The sequence below is a fragment of the Akebia trifoliata genome, chromosome 3, assembly GCF_017979445.1.
Source record: "Akebia trifoliata isolate Shusen 1 chromosome 3, ASM1797944v1, whole genome shotgun sequence".
Taxonomy (NCBI): Eukaryota; Viridiplantae; Streptophyta; class Magnoliopsida; order Ranunculales; family Lardizabalaceae; genus Akebia; species Akebia trifoliata.
In genome coordinates this window covers 27,260,298-27,278,926 of record NC_141377.1, presented here as the reverse complement: position 1 = coordinate 27,278,926, position 18,629 = coordinate 27,260,298, and the positions used below count along the sequence as shown (strand labels likewise).

The 18,629-nt window shown below is 36.6% G+C and overlaps 1 protein-coding gene across 1 annotated transcript; it reads right to left on the bottom strand.

Moving 5' to 3' along the window:
- Nucleotides 1-70: 70 nt before the first annotated feature.
- On the bottom strand, nt 71-14,112 carry LOC147406250 (Endosomal targeting BRO1-like domain-containing protein). The gene is made up of 8 exons (XM_086434213.1): nt 13,361-14,112; nt 11,646-12,596; nt 7,488-7,577; nt 5,927-5,995; nt 3,693-3,833; nt 1,776-1,824; nt 983-1,086; nt 71-882 (listed from the first exon to the last, which is right to left on the bottom strand). Exons 1-8 carry the CDS (start codon nt 14,036-14,038, stop codon nt 355-357), a joined length of 2,610 nt encoding a protein of 869 aa, XP_086290339.1. The 5' UTR covers nt 14,039-14,112; the 3' UTR covers nt 71-354.
- Between the last annotated feature and the right edge of the window lie 4,517 nt (nt 14,113-18,629).

Below are 18,629 nucleotides of genomic sequence, written 5' to 3'. Positions count from 1 at the left end.
CAAGCTCCTATCTAAAAAATGAAAAATCTTCAAAAGAGTGATATCATCAGTAGAGAAAAAGTCCCAACAATAACTCATCTAAACCCATGGCTTCAATGTCATTAAACTAGACATATGATTATTCATTCATAACAATAATGTACACAGTATTATTAAATACGAAATGTGCAACTACTCATAGAAGATAAAAAAGCTCGAATCTGCTGTGCTGATAGAATGAATTCATTTACCAAGTAAAATGCCACTGCCAAGGGTAAACAAAGAAATAATAGGTGGAGAACTGTATGTACTGTTGGTGCTTGGATGAGGTGACGCACAATAAACAACAATCAAACAAAAGTAGTATATGTACTATTATTGGGGCTTGTAGTAACCGCTTTGATGTGGGGGAGGGTATGGTGAGGGAATAGTGTAAGGCGGGGGAGGATGTGATCCAGGTTGCGGCCCATGGGCATTGTAGTAAGGGCCCCGCCACCCGGGATAAGCAGGTTGCCCATACTCATGGCCCACAGGTGGTTGTTGCTGGGTTTGTGGGGGCGGATAAGGGCTACCAGACGTTGGAGGCACTTGGTAAGGAGGCAGTGGTTGCTGTGGGGAGGCATACGAGGGACGAGGGTGAGAATACCCTGCTGGGACTGGCTGCGATGAAGTCTGATAGTACTGTGACGAGGGGTCTGGCTGCTGCAGAGAAACGTTCCTCTGAGTTGGATGTGGTGGTTGCCCTACTGGAGGGTAGTTGCCGTTGTAGCCTCCTCCACTCTTACTGTCCTGGACACTGAAACCTGCCATTTTTCTCTGTACATCTTCCATCATTTCTCTGCATTGGATGTTTCTCGTCATTACATAATCACTGCACTGCTGCTTTACATTCGTGATTGCATCCTGTTTAATAAACCGAAAAACAGATCATTTATGTTAATATATTTAATTGGTAATGATGATGTTTAAAATGTGTATGGAAGAAAAGCTACAATCAGGTTACCTGAAGAGTAACATAGAATTTCAGTCCCTCATTAATGTTATCCTTGATTTCTTGGAACTTTGAAATGGCAGCTGCAATCTGTTTATAGCTCTTCTCACGAGATGCTGACAGAAAGATTTCAGACAATCAATCAAATGTCACACATACATGGGAGGGAACTTAATGATTTTATTTGAACTGAGAAATCCATGGGGGCAAACTTCATGACCTGTAGTAAAGAAATACTACTTTTCAGTGGCAACTGATTTGGAAGATCTCTCAAGGTTAAATTTCTTTTGAAAGCTAACAGAGAACACATGGGGAAAAAAAATTGGATCTCTCTTTTCAACAGCCAGATTATGGGGCTTTCAGAGCAGCCCATGAGAAACATCATTTCATATAATAAAATTAGGTTATGTAGTTCGAGCCTTGTAAATAGGTCAAGAAGGAATCTTTGGCTCTAATGCAACAATGGTTGCGTCACAGATATGAATTGTTCTGATTATTATTTGTCCAATAATTTATTGTTTGTTCTATTTGTTTCATCGAATACATCTACTACTGTTATTGTAATCCTAATTGATTCATTTCTAGAAATATGATGGATTAGAAGCACATCACAAATTTCAAGGCTTTTAGTTAAAGATCAAAATTGAAGTTTTGAAAAAAAAACACATGCTACGGTTTGAGCACCCAAAGTACTCATTAACATACATAAAATGCATGACTTAATCACCCATTGCAAAATAAGAATTCACCAGATCCAACAAATGTATTTTCACTAAGATTTATATCAACAGCAAATGACACTCACCTTTATAGTCTTCAAGATTAAAGACAGAAGCGAACTCATCATTTTGAGCCTGTAAAAAAGGGGAAATTGACCATATCAGCAGTAAAATAACTATTCACCACATGTCCTCTGCCTATAAATTAATATCCTAAAAGCAACACCAAAGTAGACACATTTGCAATGAGAAACAGAAGCAGCAAAGTACAGCATTCAATTGAAAATATAGGTGCCATCATGTTCTGCATAAACATCACTGATAGGCACAATTTCTTGAAATACAACATAAGCTTTATACCTTCCTAGGATCATTTATGAACTTGAGCTAACATTTGTTATATTTAATTTGGGGGTGGGACTCTTAAAAGAAGCAATAGATTAAGGGAACCTTTTTAATAGAAATGTCCATGCACAAAGGATTTCATGTACATTTCCAGTGAAAAGGGCATGGCATCAGTACCTAGTTCTAAACAGGTGACAACACAAAATATTCATATAATACACTCTGTCTCAAACTCATACTTGTGCGCCTCCATGGCCTGCCTCTTTACTAGGAACCCAAGGAATGACATTGGAGAGGTGCCATGTTTCAAACCTTGGTAGAAGACCTGTATAGATAATAAGGGAAGGGGGTAAATAATCATTTTTAACTTGTGTTGTACCAGTATTTGGTGTGTAGCATTACACCTTATCACATCTAGATTGTATCCTCATAAGATATAGAAGGATAAGGAGATCAACAAGGGAATCATTTGATCCCTTCCCAATTTATTTTCTTCATCTCTTTGTGATATCCGAAGGGTGTTAATCTATCTTTGCCTAGAATTTCGGGATCGTTGCAGTCATGATATCAGAGCTACCAACTGAAAAAGGAGTGTAACGAAAGATCAAAGCTTCCAGATTCTTTTGCCCTTCATAGAAGTTGAGCATGATGTCTTAGCCGACGTTGGATTTTTTTTCCCCCAGAAATTTCTTTCAATTTTTTGTTTGGGGCTTTGTAGGGAGAATTGTTGGATCCCTAGGGACTCTTGGATCTTTTTCTGGAGTTGTTGGAAATTGGTTGGGTTTTGCTTAATCCGATTTTGCAAATCTGGAAATTTTGTATCAGATACTGGTTGTTAGATCCGGTCCAACTCTTTTGAGCATTGTTATCATGGTCTTGTTCGGATTTAGTTGGACTAGGTAGTAGAGAATTTGTGAACCACATTTTGACACAATTGAAGGAATATAGTAACATTCTTTCTCTGGTTTGCAGACACTAGTTGGAATTAGAATTTCAGCAGCCTTTTCCAACGCTGATTTGACTCAAACAATTGCTATTATGCTTGATGGAAAGAACAACAATCTTTGGTTCTTTCATTAAGAGAAGCTAATTGAGGGGTGTGGGAAGCCTTCGTTGTGGACTGGACTCGGACAAAGAGATCAACTACCAGATATGAATTCAACTATTTCAGAGGTTCTCGCAGAACAAGACCTTCCTCCGACTCTCACGCACTCAATTAGGGCATCAGTTAACTCCTAATTTTGACTAAAAGGGAAGCAACAAAACATTAATGAGGTGCAGTTGTATAATTGCAAGGACTTTTAGACACATCTCCACACAGTGCCCCAAACCTAAGTTTCCCACTTATTTTCAGAAGTTGGGACATGAGGTCCTGTAACTATTGAAGACTAGCCCACAATCACAATCCCTAAGCTTCAATCACTTATTTCTCAGAATTATATATTTATCTCGATTCTCGAAATTAAGGATATAAAAATAAATAAACTTGACAGACAGGAAAAAATTGTACAGAAAAATTGGGGTCGTGGGGGAATCAATGTGTCTGACACTTTGAACCAATGTCAGACACTGACAAGAATCCTAATTGCTGTTAATTCTTAAATAGACCAGTACCAAATAGGCTAACGATTATATATAGCATTAGGAAATAAACCGACCTGAATCTGCATCAATAGTTGTTCTTGCGCAACAATATTCTGGGATATCTCTTCACAGATATGATCATACTTTGCTATCTCCTTCCTAAAAAGATCCTCATAGGAGCCAGTGGATGTCATCAACTTGGGTAGTATATCATCCTGAAATCAAACACACAATAAGCATAACAAACAGGGACATAAGCAGAGCTATAAAGCATTAAGTTAATTTTCTGCATCTATGATCAGATGCATCAATAATGCTCTGTTCTTTTTTTTTTCAATTCAAAAAGCTGGCAGCATATGTAACAGGATAAAAGCGATCATAATTTGAGTACGAACCACAACATTTTATTACATTAGCCCCAGTAAAAGCAGGATGTGGGGAAACAGCAAAGGGATCCACTGTTTATGAAAGCAACATCACATTATACGCTCTCTCTTGATAGAAAGATGGATAAAAGGATTTACAGAAGTAAAGAAAAAGGAAGGTGGCCACCCCCAAGATTAAAAGAAAACAAAGGAAGCAACAAACTAAAAAACTCTCACGCATCACATAGAATATCCCATTCAAACGCAAAGTCCTTAAAAAAAAGGACTTCTCTAAACTCCTTAAAACTCTTGCTCCAATAAAATACGAACCCCAAGATGGATATAAGAATCTTAAGCAAGGGATATTCCTTACCCTTCAAAGACACTACTGTTCCAACCAATACCCCAACACACAACAAATGGGGTTAATAATCATAGGATTCCTTCTTTTTTGAGAGGAATTACTTTGAGGTGCTAACTTCAAAATAAGGCTACGAGCGAGGATGGTAAATGCCAAGAATATCGAAATAGTAAAAGAAAGTGACCTTACACCTGTCTTGAAAAGGGAAAAAGAATATGAATATGATCAATAGATTCCCTACACGATTTACACAACAAACACTAGTTGGCTAAAGAGAATCCTCTAACCATAAGAATGCCCATTGTGAGTAGTTTCCCAAGGCTAGCTGAAAATATAAAGAATGACATTTTGGATGGTATTTTTTTTTTACCCCAAATGGCAATATCCAGAAAAGAAATGAGGTCGAGTGAGTTAACTTGAAAAAATATTTAATAGAAAAGAATTTATCTTTGTTAGATTCCTAGAGACGAGTATCCTCCACCAAAGAGCAGATTTGGATCAGAGACATACTATTGATTATAAAACACCATTGCATTTATGAAAACCCCGTTCTACATCGATTATGCTTCCTGTAACTTCCTTTAGCCTTCCCATGAATGATTTTGCCACAATCTTGTACTTTGATCCTACAAGGCTCATTGGCCTTAAGTCCCGAATATCTTCCACTCCCATTTTCTTGAGGATCGGAACCAAAAATGTATTGTTGAAATGATAGTCAAGGAAATCATTCTGTAGGAAGTCCTTGACTACAAACATAAATTTCTCACCCATAAGATCCCCACAAACCGTAAAAAAAATGCCATTGAAAATCCATCTGGTCCATGGGCACTATCTCCATTCATATCCACAATGGTTTGATAAACCTCACCAACCTCAAGGGGTTTTTCTAGCCAAAAAAATTGAGCCTCGGAGATACAGTCAAATCCCAAATTGTCTAGGGTAGGGCAATCCACACAATAATTGGATGGTAACCTTTTACAATATTGGACCACCCCATTCTTTTTGTTCTCCTCACCTTCCATCTCCATCCCATTGATCTTGAACCTTGAAATGTGGTTTCCTCTTCCACATCCAGTAGCTACCCGGCAAAAAAACCTTGTATTGTTATCTCCTTCCTTCAGCCAAGTTTCCCTTTAATTGGAAGGAGTTTAAACTTCTAGGCTCAAAAGGAAAAGAAACCCACCAGATACATCATGAACTTGGTACTACATACCAAACTAAAGCTGTAAGCCTACAAACTAAGACCATTGTTCCATAAAATAAAATTATAAAAAGGTCAAGGGACAGAGCATATGCTACAATTGACTAACACCATTGTACAAAATGATATGTTTCATCCTAGGAGGCAACAATTGTCATCTATGACTATTTTCATGAACCCCTAGTTGCATATCAATAAATAGATAGCATGCATTAAGTATACAGAACAGACAAATAGAATCCTGCCACATAATCAATGCTGAGAGCAAAGAGTATGTAGATTCACGCCCCAAACAATAGATGTTTTGAAAACGAAAAACTCACTGCAGAGCTAGGAACTAGCAATCATGAAAAATAATCCCAATCATGCATACAATCATACCTTCCTTTTCATCTCTTTAAGCATGTCTTCAAGGCCAGCCCGTTGTGCGCCAAGAGTCTCCAAGTGTCTCTGCATAAAAAATGTACATAAATTAGTCCCAAAGTAGCGTATATGGGTTGAAGGCTAATCGACAACTACATGAAAAACATTTAAAATCATGTATGGCATAAATCCCTATTCATCTCATGTTCACAGCTTTGTACATTACGCGAAAATTCCAGTAAGATGCAACAAATCATGTTTATAAAATCCAACTGCATAGTGTCCCTTCTACACTACTATGCCGGCCCCAAGCCTAGTAAAGGAGGATGATTTCGTCAAGCTGGCAACCGGTGTAAAAACATCTTGATGTCATAGATATCATTCTTTTTCCTAACACTCAAACAAGTAGATCCTGACTATGAAGTACAGATTAATAAGAAGTAGCATTTCATATTTAACCCAAATTCAATTACCATATACTCTAGTTTCCCCTGAAAGTACTGACTTGAAATTGAAAACAAAAATAAATAAATAAATAAGGGTATTTGAATTGTGTAATTGTAAGATTTGCAAAGATTGTCTTTAAGAAAAATATGCACAAATGCTCCATAATGTTGACAACCATTTATGACAGCATTTCCACTTGATACATGTACAACAAAACGAGGTTTGATAATGGAAACCATCTCATAAACTGAAAGTCCCTGCCTCCCTCTTAATTTTGACTCATCGAAACTAGATTTGGAGAGAGCTTAATATTTTATATGGCATCACAATTGCTACAGTGCATAGAGACAGGTAAAATACCAGGGAGGTCAACAAAGCTAGGCAGTGATGAAAATATAATGGAACTAGAAAACCAAAAGATACATTGCTTCCACTTCCAACAAGCTGATTCTATTGGACATCAGTATTTCATACTCGCCCAGTTATGCAGCATGGTTTAAAACTCAACTCGGGTAAGCTATCTAGGACAAGGAGGCCTCGTACCAGTTTTTCCACACTAGAATCATCCACCTCAGTTACATACAAAAACTGGACCACATGGCCGACTGCAGAATGGTTTTTAAACTTGGATGTCTGAGACTCTGAATCACTAGGGTGAGTTGTCTAGGACCAGGAGGCCTCAAAGCGGATTTTCCACTGTAACCACCTCAGTGACATGTACAAAAAAACCGGTCTAACTCAGCGAATTTTTGAAAACTCAGCCGAGTGGACCAGTATGTATTCATTTTGGTGATTTTTCATATAAATATAAATGACTTTTAACAATTTAAATGTTTGTGATTTATATAAAATTAGATTTTGTGCTTGTAGCCATAAGATTATGTAGGAGAGATGGCCGAGTAGTTCAAGGTATATCATTGATTTACAGAATAACCAATTATTTTCCAAATATAACTTTATGTTTATCAAATCCTTCTGTTTAGGATGAATTGACTCATCCAAGTCAAATCAGATCATCTATGTTAATTGGAATCAGTGGGTACTGATCTGATTGTAGAATGAAGTACTAAGAATTTAAAAAACAAGAAGAAGAAGAAGCAAGGCATACTATAGCCTTAAAAGAGGACATTACCAAGCTCTGCTTCAATGCACCCACAATAGCATCTTCATTGGCATCCAAGGACATTATTGGCCTCGCGAGAGATGGAAGGGCAGATTCTATCTGATCCAGTGAAAATTTTACATAGGTTAGGAATGTATTATCTACTCAGCATCAATGGTTTATAACAAACCAAAAATGAATTTTTATTGGCAATAATAGATTATAAGATTCAAGAATGGTAGCTAAAAATATAAAGCATCTGCAAAGTAAAATTTATGAAAAACAACCCATGTTGCAGCAATCCACTTAAGAGAGACAGTCAATGCCAAAATCAAGCCAAACCAATAAAAAAGATTTTACCAATGTCATATATATATATATATATACAGAGAGAGAGAGAGAGAGAGAGAGAGAGAGAGAGAGAGAGAGAGAGAGAGAGAGAGAATAAAAGTGGTGCTAGGTTCAAGTTTCAACAAGATCTTTACAATTGGTTTTTGCTCATGAAAGATAATAGATTCCAAATAACAAATTGGAATTCTAGGGATCAGATAAAATGGAAAATTATATAATTGCATCAATTATAATTTCTTCGACTGCGTAGTTGGCAAGACACTTCAAAATTTCTTGAGGTGTGAGGCAAGGAAATCCCCTTTCCCTTTGTTGTTCATAGTAAAAGGTGAAAGAATAGTTCCCTCTATACCCACATCGTTGTTCATGGCAAAAAAGAAAGCCTTGAGCAAGATGATTTGCAAAATGGAAAGTGGAGATGTTGTTTTGTTTTAAATTTGGTAACTTGAGCCCATCTTTCTCCCATAGTTTATATGTCAAACTAATCCACTTTGGGAATATTGTTAGATGTTTGTAATTAGTATTTAGTCATTGGATCAATCTTGGTAAAAGTTGTGTGATTGCTACTGGCTAGGATACAAATATGGATAAGTTTCTAGATCGATAATTTCTCTACTACCTATCTTAATCTTCTTTTAGGGGCTCCACAGAGAATGAAATCAAACTAAGACCTGATATTGGAGAGTGGAAAGAAGATCCTAGAAGAAATGTTTACTGTAAGGTGTACCCTAGCTAATCTTTCGAGTTGTTTGTTTGTCTATATTTTCTATTATGGTGAACATAGCTAAGAGGCTAGAGAAATAGGTCAGTGATTTTCTATGGCATGACAATAAATAACCGAAATTTATTTAGTTGGCAAAAGTTGTCGTATGACAAAGAGGTGGGAGTGTCAGTTATTATGGTTCAACGGATATAGACAGCTTTTCTTGGAAACAACTATTGCATTTTGGATATGACAATGATTGCCTATGGAAGCTCATAATTGTTAGTAAATTTAGTACTGCTCATAATAGTTGATTTTCAATCTCTCTGAGCTCTTCGTATCATTGCAGTGTAGTAGGGCATTTCTAGTTTGCCTACCCTTTCTTAAGATGGTATTTGGATAAGCCCAGGGGGAATATCCACATCAGATTTTGACAGACCTCTGGAGTGTTGACACGCCTTTTTTTGAAGTTTCCTCTAATCTATAATACTTCCAATGCAAAAGGTGCACTTTGTCAAAAAGGAATACAATAACTTGGGACTAGATTTGAAATGCAACCCTAAGGATTTGGAGATTGGTATGTGGTTGATTTTCTAAAAGGATCAATTCATATTCGATTCAGTCTTCACTTCTAGATAGTGCGGATGGAATTCGAACAAGAGGTTCAAAGTTAGATCCTGAAATACACAGTTGACAGAATTTGACTATAACCCTTTCCTAGTTGTATCTGGATAGCTAATTTGGATAAGATTATCATAGTGGATCATCTGATCTATCAAGGTTTTAAAAATTCCCATAAATATCATATGTGTAGATGTGGGAAGGGACTATGGACAATTTTGGACCTGATCTTCCTTTTGTTACTGCTTGGATCATTTTCAAATAATAAAGTGCAGAGATCTTTGACAATAAGGATGTTTCTATCAACAAAGTAATTATGAATATCAAGTTGATTTCGAGTCATTGGTCTTCGATTATTGGGGATTTATGAAGCGTAGAGCTGAGTTTGGACAAGATGTTTACAGATTTCCTGGGGCATGATAAAGTAGAGAAAAGCAAGCTTCATTAGTTGGAGAAATGTGTATCCTATCAAGAAGTTGGGGGATCACGACTTCAGGAAGCTTGGGAGCCTTAATGGTGCCTTACTTGGAAAGTGGTTATGGAGATTTCGGGTGGAACGGGAGGGTTTATGGTGGAAGGTGATAGTGGCAAAATTTGGGGAAGATCCGTTGGTTTGGGAAGGTGGTGTAGCTAAAATTCCATACAAATGCGGGGTGTGGAAGGGTATTTTGAAGGTTTTACCTCAATTCAAGAAAAGGGTCACATATAAGGTGGGGGGAGTGGGGATGGGAGGATACTTGGTGTGGGGGAAACCCTTTGAGGGAGAGATTTCTTATGATATATGCGTTTTTTGTGAAAAAGAACCACCCTATTGCAAGCTTTTGGGTGTTGGAAAGTAGTTCTATAGGGTGGGATTTGGGCCTTAGGAGGTTGTTGAATGATTGAAAGTTGATGGAGGTTTCTAAGTTAATGGGTTTGTTTGATAGTGCCTCAGGAGATGCTCAGGCGGACGATGTGAGATTGTGGACTCCCAACAAGCAAGGTTTTTTCTCGGTTAGGGACTTCTACAAAGATCTTAGTAAGAGAGGAGAATCAGCTTTCCCTCATGTTGTGGTTTAGAGTCCAAGGATGCCCTCCAAAGTTGTTTTTTTTTTGTTTGGACGGCAATTTGGTAAAGAATTCAAACGCAAGATCTTCTTAGGAGAAGAGGTTTTTGCGGTAAGAACGGACGTTGCATGTGTTTATCTACAAGGAATCCGCTAATCATTTACTCGTACACTATGAGATAGCAAAGGTGGTGTGGGATCATGTATTCTCCTTGTTTAGGGTGGAATGTTGTGTTTTGGGCACCATTAGAGGTATCATTGGGGAATGACTTCAATTGGGATTGAGCTTTCGTCATGCTAAGAAGTTAATTTGGACCTTTAACACCTTTAGCAATCCTTTGGGGCATTTGGCTAGAAAGAAATGCTAGAACTTTTCAACAAAAGGCGAAGTTGGCACAAGAGTTGACAAGATCAATTCTCGGGCTCTTATTCTTTTGGTGCAAAATCTTTAAGGAGTTTAGAGAGGGTTTTTTGAGGACTTTTTTTCTTGGTGGGATTTCGTTTGTAGCATTGAAATGCCTTAGTGGTTTGCTGTTCTTTTGATTCTCTTTATGTTTTTTCTTTTCCTTTGAGAGGGTCATCTCAACATTCCCCTTTGTATTTTTGTTCCCTTATCTTATCAATCAAAATAGATATATATACCTTAGTGGTTTGTTGTTCTTTTGATTCTCTTTATGTTTTTTCTTTTCCTTTGGGACTCAACATTCCCCTTTGTATTTTTGTTCCCTTATCTTATCAATCAAAATATATATATATACCTTAGTGGTTTGTTGTTCTTTTGATTCTCTTTATGTTTTTTCTTTTCCTTTGGGACTCAACATTCCCCTTTGTATTTTTGTTCCCTTATCTTATCAATCAAAATATATATATATATATGGGTAGCGTTCAATGGCAAACTTTTTGGCAAAACATTTTTCAAAACATGAGTTAGAAGTTTTGGAATGGGCTGATTTTTGGTGATGATGATCTCCTCACCGTAGAGATCATCCTCACCAAAAATCAGCCCATTCCAAAACCTCTAACTCATGTTTTGAAAAATGTTTTGCCAAAAAGTTAGCCATTGAACGCCCCCCTATATATATATATATACCTTAGTGGTTTGTTGTTCTTTTGATTCTCTTTATGTTTTTTCTTTTCCTTTGGGACTCAACATTCCCCTTTGTATTTTTGTTCCCTATATATTATCATAATATATATATATATATATATATATTGGAGATTTTAGGGGGAACATGATTTGATGATTCCTTCTTTTAACAGGAAGATATTCTATAACAGTGATTTTGTTTGTATCTTTCTTTCATATTTTGGATTGGTGAGGCACTCACAACAAAATCCACTTATTTTTTAACAATGTTCCACTATTTGATCATCTTAAGCTGCTTAATGGTGAAAGAAACTCTGTAAATGAAGGATCAAATTATAATTATCTTGCACGATCAGGAAAAGAAATGAAGGAAATAAACATACTGGTCGGCAATCAAGGATTGCCATTAGTGCTGAATGATCTCTCACAGCACGCTCAATTCGTGCATCGCTTTCTCCAGCTTGTTTTAGGTTTGCAGCAAATCTGTTCAACCTATCCTGCAAGTTCTTTGTAAGAGTGCTAGACTGCGGTCTCGTCCATCGAGTCCCGAATTGACCTCTAAATTGAGCGTCCTCCCTCGCTTCTTTCTCTAAAAGCTCTTCAGTCTGGACCAGCAATTCCTGGTTCACCCTTCTCAAATCCTTAAGTTGCTGCAATTCAGCATCCAAACCCGATGGTCCCCCACTGATCTGAACTGCCTCTACATCTTCCTTAAGATCCATTGGTAGACAAAAATTTCCTTCCAATGCAAGAATAGAATCAGGCAAGTCCATTTCCTTGAGCTTCACTCGGGTTATCTCACTACCTTGTTGTAGTTTCTCAGCCTGAGTCCTGATGATGTCATCGACCATTTCAGTATACCTAGAAAGAGCCTTGGCACTGCTGTCTGGAACAAGACTTGCAAACATCTTCTCTTTGCTTGCATCCAAGACTTCACTCATTGGCATAGATTTCACCAGAGAATGTGATGGTAGTGAAGGTAAGGAATTGACCGAAGGAACCCTCATGAGATACACTCTATCATTTTCCTTCACAGCCCTCTCGAGATTGCGATTTAGATTGGCTTCTAACTTAGTGACTGCATCTAGAAGTTGTGGTGCAACCCCTTTTGTGGATTTTTTTGCATCAGTTAAAGTGCTAATCCCACTCTTCAACCGTGCAATTTCTTCTGATATCTCCTCTTTCTCATGCAATTCCAAGCCGTACCTATAACAAGCTTCGGCGTAGTATTGAGCTGCCTTTAGTTGTACATGAGATATCCAAGTCCGGTCAAAATGCTGGTTGAGAGGAGGAACACTCAATGCTGCTGAAGCCTCCTCATAGTAAAGACCAACCTGGATTTAACTCTCATATATAAGAAATAAGAAATGCAATCGAAAAAATGATCATGACAAAAGAGGAGAAAAACAGTTTCCAAGTACAATCCCAATGTCATCAAGAAAATTTTGACAAAGAGTACGATTTTATTTTTTTAGCAAAAGGTCTTCTAGAGGGTTGTTGCTCCAAACCTCTTCAATGCAGATTCAGATTCAAAGAAGTCAATTAAATGGACACTTTCTAGATTGACAACACCAGCCCTCCCCCTCCGGCTTGGCACAGATTAAAGGGTCTGGTCTGGAGAAACAAAGATACACTTTTTTTAACTACTACATACCAACTTAGGGAAATTTTCGTCCAAAACTTGACTCCAGACCCTTTTTTTTAGCTAAATCAACTGAAAGAAATTTTCATCAGAATCATGATTTTCAAAATCAATAAAAAGAAAATTTACAAGAAAGACCATAAATTTTCATCAAAAACATAATTTTCATGATCATTTGAAAGGAAATTTACAAGAATAATCAGAAATTTATCAAAAACACGATTTTTAAAATCAATTTAAGGAAAATTTACAATAGTAAACAGAATTTACATCCAAAAATATGACTCTTGTGATCAACTGAAAGAAAAATTTAGAAGAATACACAGAAATTTTCACTAAAAACATGATTGTTATGATCAACTAAAATAACATTTACAAGAATAACCAGAAATTTCATCAAATTATGATTAATTGAAAGGAACAACAATCATCAAAACAGAAAAGAAACCTACTGACCTTCCTAGAGACTTTGGCGCAAAGACCAGGCGTTCTTCCCTCAGAAATAACTTTTTCAAAGAAACATTCTTGCGCTTGAGCAAGCATAAGCCTCTCAAGCATTCCAGCACACTCAGCCGAGACATCCAACGTACAGGTTTGCCCAGTCGAAGCCTTCATCGACGAATTATCCCTAAGAAACGCAAACGATCCAGCAGAAGCCATAAACGAATTACACGCGATCTTCAAGCCATTGGCAGAAGATCGATCCGCAGCGAGAGCAATCTGACTATAAACAGCTCCAAGATTAAACAACACCGCAGCCTTCTCTAAATGGATGTTCTGCTGAGCCGCCTTGTTCTTCTGCTTGAAGGCGTCGTACCATGTGAAGGTTATGGAGTTGATATGATCCGAATTGGGGGAAATTGGGAACCTAGATTCCATTAAACATAGGGCTTTGAAGTACTTTTGAAGGAGATCGCGACGAACATCAGATGAATCTGAAGATCTTTCTAGATCTGATCTAAGTTGTTTAACTGTGAGGAGATCGTCTTCTAGGTTTTGAGCTTCGCGTTCGGAATAGTGAGAGGTGATGTAGTTGCGAAGAGGACGGTAGAGATCGATAGAGATGGTTTTCTTCTCGTGTATCGCTAGCATCACGTTTGATGCAGACGAAGGAGATGATGCAGGAGCGGCCATGGTTGATGCAACAGGTCGTCTGGTGAATTTCTGTAATTTTCTTCTTCACCAAGGAAGAAGAAAAAAAATAGAAGAATTTATCATGGAATGAAGAAAACTTTCTTCTTGTATAATAGAATTTTTTTTTTTATGCCAATTGTGCCCTTGATTTATTTGGTGAATATTTGATATACCCCTTTGTTTCCAAATGAATGACTTGCCCCTTGACTTCGGTCTTCTCTTATACATTAATGAAAAATGATCTAAACACCCTCATCCATGGTTTTCAATCTTGGTTTCCTGTCTTAACTCATTCACAAACAATATCAAGATGAGTTTTTTTTCAATATCTCTAAAACCAAAAGGCAAAATCTCAAATGATTTTTGAAATCACCTACTCATTTTTTACTTCTAACCAGAAGTCCTTTTTTTTATCCAAAAATCAATCCCTTCTAAGCTGTTAAATCTATAATGTAAATTATTTTTAATATATTCAACCCCATGTTTAATTCATGGTTTTTAATTTTTCTAATCAAAATTACATGGTCTTGTACTTCTCCTGGAGTCCTCTCTTTTTCTCGAGTTTTGAAGGTTAAAAATAGATAGAATCGTTGTGTTGATGTTTAGTCACAAAATCTACATTTTATATCAAAATTATAATATTTGATTGATTCGGTCGATTTTCTCAAAAATATCAAACTAGTTAACTTAGATTTATAAAAAAAAAAATTTTAATCATGACTGAAGGTAAAAATATTTTTTCCAATAAGTTAAAGACAACTTAGTATGGTAAGAAAAACCAAGTGATTGTTACTACAAATTGAAGGAGAGGGCATTTCAAGTCAGTTTCAACTTATTTATAAGAATAGACTGAGATCAAAGGGGCATATCACTCGTTTGAAAACATAGGGGTGTTTCAAAATTCATCAAAACCTGTAGGGGTATGTGTATAAATCACCCAACGTCGTTTGACATTCAAGTGAGACGGTTGAAATGGGGGACATGTCCTAGGCAAATGTCCCGCCATCTCAGTCGTCCGTTGGATCTCAGTGTTGACGTCAAACGAAAAGTGGTAATTCCGTAATTGTGAATTTTAGATTGAGACAGAGACTTTTCTAACCAATTAAACGGCGTTTGACGAACGGCATCAAATGTGCAGTTGAGATGAGAGGGAAAACGCATCGCATGTTTCTAGCCATCAATACAGTCTTGTTAAGGGATCCATTTGGAATCCCTATGAAATTGGTTATTTCCTTCTGTCTCAGCCGATTTTTTTAGACTGTTTGCCCTGTTTTATTGATGGGTCTTGTTAACGTGTGCGGTGTGCCCTTAAAGTCCAATAACTTCTAGGGAAAATGACTTAAAAGACCCTTGGGGGGGGGGGGGGGGGGGGGGGGGGAGACTTCTTTCTTAATAGTCTATAAGTTTTGGACAATTTCTTAGTAGGCCATTAAGTAGATTTTTCTTTTTCTAAACATAAACAGTCCTGAACTTCATCTCCCACATTTCTCACGATTGAATGTCATAATTGTTCAAATTCATTATTTTCATCTAAAAAATTGGATTTTTGACATTTTAATTGATTTGTGACGACTCAATTCCGTCAGAAAGAATTTAAGAAAGAAGAAGAAACTATTTTTAAAGATTTTTTTTCAAATATTTTGAAGATGTATGTAAAAAATTAGAGTTTTTTTTTTTTTATAATCTTTTTTCTTAACTTTTTGAATGAAAATTGATCAAGAATGATTCTTTTGAATTGAAATCATCTAAACAGATCGTTATCTAGAGTTTTCAATCTAGCTTCCATATATTTTAATCAAAAAAACTTAAAAATTGAAAATAGATGGGTTTTACTAGTGTCGAGTTCAACAATAAATAAAAAGGTGGTGAACTCCCCAGTAAATAGTGATGAGTTTGATAGAAAAAATTGTGAACTCAACGCTAAATAAAAAAGCATTGACTTCGACAATAAAAATTGTGAACTTGACAATAACAACTAACGAGGAGTCATAAAGAAAGAAAAAGTTTACTAAATGTCCTATCAAATTATGCTTAAAACTTAAGGATTACTTTAAAAAAAATCTTTTACAAGGGTCCTTTAAATAATTTTCCCTAAACTCTACTAGTTGCAATGCTGCATAATCAGCCGATGCATCTCAAGGCCGTTGGCTGAGGAGAAAGGGTTGGTCGAGCTAGCTCCCGGTTTACATCCTCCAGTTGTTGAACAAACAACAATCAAAGCAAAGCCTACAACGGTACAATTTTCCAGGTGTATTTATTGCTCTTAAGGGCACACGTTAACTAGACCCATTTGTTAGAGAGTTGATATTGCCACACCAGATTTTGCCAACGCCACACCAACCGGAAACTCTTTGGTGATTTATATAGGAATTGGTGTGGCATTAGTAAAAGTTGATGATGCAATAGTATCTCTCTTTTTAAATATATATATTTCATATGGTTTTTTTGCTGTCTTGCTCATGCTATGATAGAGTGCAACTTTGGGGAGCCAATAAATTCACAACCATCACCCATGTTTTCAGATAACTTTCCCTAATTTCTATATTTTATTATTTGCTTAAAAATTCAGGGGCGTTCAAGGGACATAAATAAAAACATATGTAAAAACAATCATTTTTCAAAATATGGATTAGGAATTTCAGATAAATCACTTTCGATGGATTTAGTAGTTTCAAATTGATGTGCTTTTTTGTGATGATGATCTTCTCATCTTAGGGATCATCCTCACAACAAATCAACTCAATCCGTAACTATTAACCCATGTTTTGAAAAATAATTTTTTTATTTATGTCCCTTAATGCATACATATGATGTGTTTCATAGGATAATAATTGTGACAAAATCTATGATAATGATTTTTTGTAAACCACTTTTAATGGGATTAGAAGTTTTGAAATGGACTGATTTTTAGTGAGGAGATCATCCTCACCAAAAACATCCCATTTCAAAACTGCTAACTCATATAAGACAAAAATCATTGTCATAGATTTTGTCACAATTATTGTCCCATGAACCGTCTAAATATATATATATATATATATGGTCCCACTCACCACCCTACACTTTACCCTACGTGTTTTGTCCTACATGAGTTAGAAGTTTTGGAATAGGATGATTTTTGGTGACGATGATCTCTATGATGAGGAGATCATCCTCACCAAAAATCAGCTCATTCCAAAACTTCTAACCCCATCAAAAATAGTTTACAAAAAATGGACGGTCCACGAATTTTCAACTTGTAAACATGGGGCTAGAAATTTCGGAATGGGCTCATTTTTGATGAGGAGGATCTTCTAACCGTAGAGATCATCCTCACCAAAAATCAGCCCATTCCAAAACTTCTAACTCATGTAGGACAAAACATGTTGGGTAAAGTGTAAGGTAAAGCATAGGGTGTTGAACATTTCCCATATATATATATAGGGAAATGTTCAGCAACAAACATTTTGACAAAACATTTTTCAAAATATGGGTTAGAGGTTTTGGAATGGGCTGATTTTTGGTGAGGATGATCTCTACGGTAAGGAGATCATCATCACCAAAAATTAGCCCATTCCAAAACTTCTAACCCCATCAAAAGTGGTTTACAAAAAATGGACGGTCCACGATTTTTCAACTTGTAAACTAGGGCTAGAAGTTTTGGAATGGGCTGATTTTTGGTGAGGTCACCAAAAATCAGCCCATTCCAAAACCTCTAACCCATGTTTTGAAAAATGTTTTGCCAAAATGTTTGTTGCTGAGCGGACCCATATATATATATATATATATATGAATAAAAAAATTCTTTTAAACTCAAATTGGAGAGGGCAATTGAAATCTTTCAAAGTTCTCGTAAAAACAAAAACCACATTTGAACTCAGGTCTTTGGTATCATCACCCATAGGCTTTTTAGCAACTAAGCTAGTTGATACCTGCTGATTGTTTTGGTAAATGATTGATTCCCACCTGGATTGCTATTACACTAATATCAAATTTAAAATTCAAATATAGAGAAAATCATTCCCGACTCCCCACCACCTAATACACACCATGGTTTTTAAACTCATCTAAGATCGAGACGTATCGTTCGAATTATTTCGATATCGAAGTCCAATGAGACCAACTCACAAAGTGTTATGAGACAACCGCGTATTGTGAGATAAGCGAGTCATCTTGGACGATATTTTCGATTATTTTGGGCGATACGAACAAAACAACACGATAATGATTTAACTCGCGAGTTAAAAGAGACGTATCAAACGAGATTTTGAAAATCTCGTCCGAGTTAATTGATACAAATGAGTTAAAGCCTCAACCCTCAATTCTTTCACTCCCAAATAAATTTTTTTCTGAATTTTTCATAATTATTAAATGGTTAAAAACCATTGTCTCAATGTCGAACGAGTATCATCCGAGTCAACTCGATATCGGAGCTGAACGAGACGAGACGTAATACCAAGTTTAAAAACCATGATACACACTCAAGGGCTGCTGCAACTTGGACCTGTTGGAGGCTGACGCAATATTATCAGTATTCTAAACCAAGACCCAGCCCAATCAGAGGCATTGGTTTCCATTAATAATTGTAAGTTGTGACGGAAGAATTAACTCG

Bases quoted from the DNA above. Each gene is read 5' to 3' on its own strand.
- LOC147406250 (XM_086434213.1), bottom strand. From the start codon at position 14,038: ATGGCCGCTCCTGCATCATCTCCTTCGTCTGCATCAAACGTGATGCTA. The intron at 3,834-5,926 runs GTATGATTGTAT...GTTTGATTTCAG, and splicing joins TTAAAGAGATGAAAAGGAAG to GATGATATACTACCCAAGTT. The intron at 883-982 runs GTAACCTGATTG...TTTATTAAACAG, and splicing joins AATTCTATGTTACTCTTCAG to GATGCAATCACGAATGTAAA.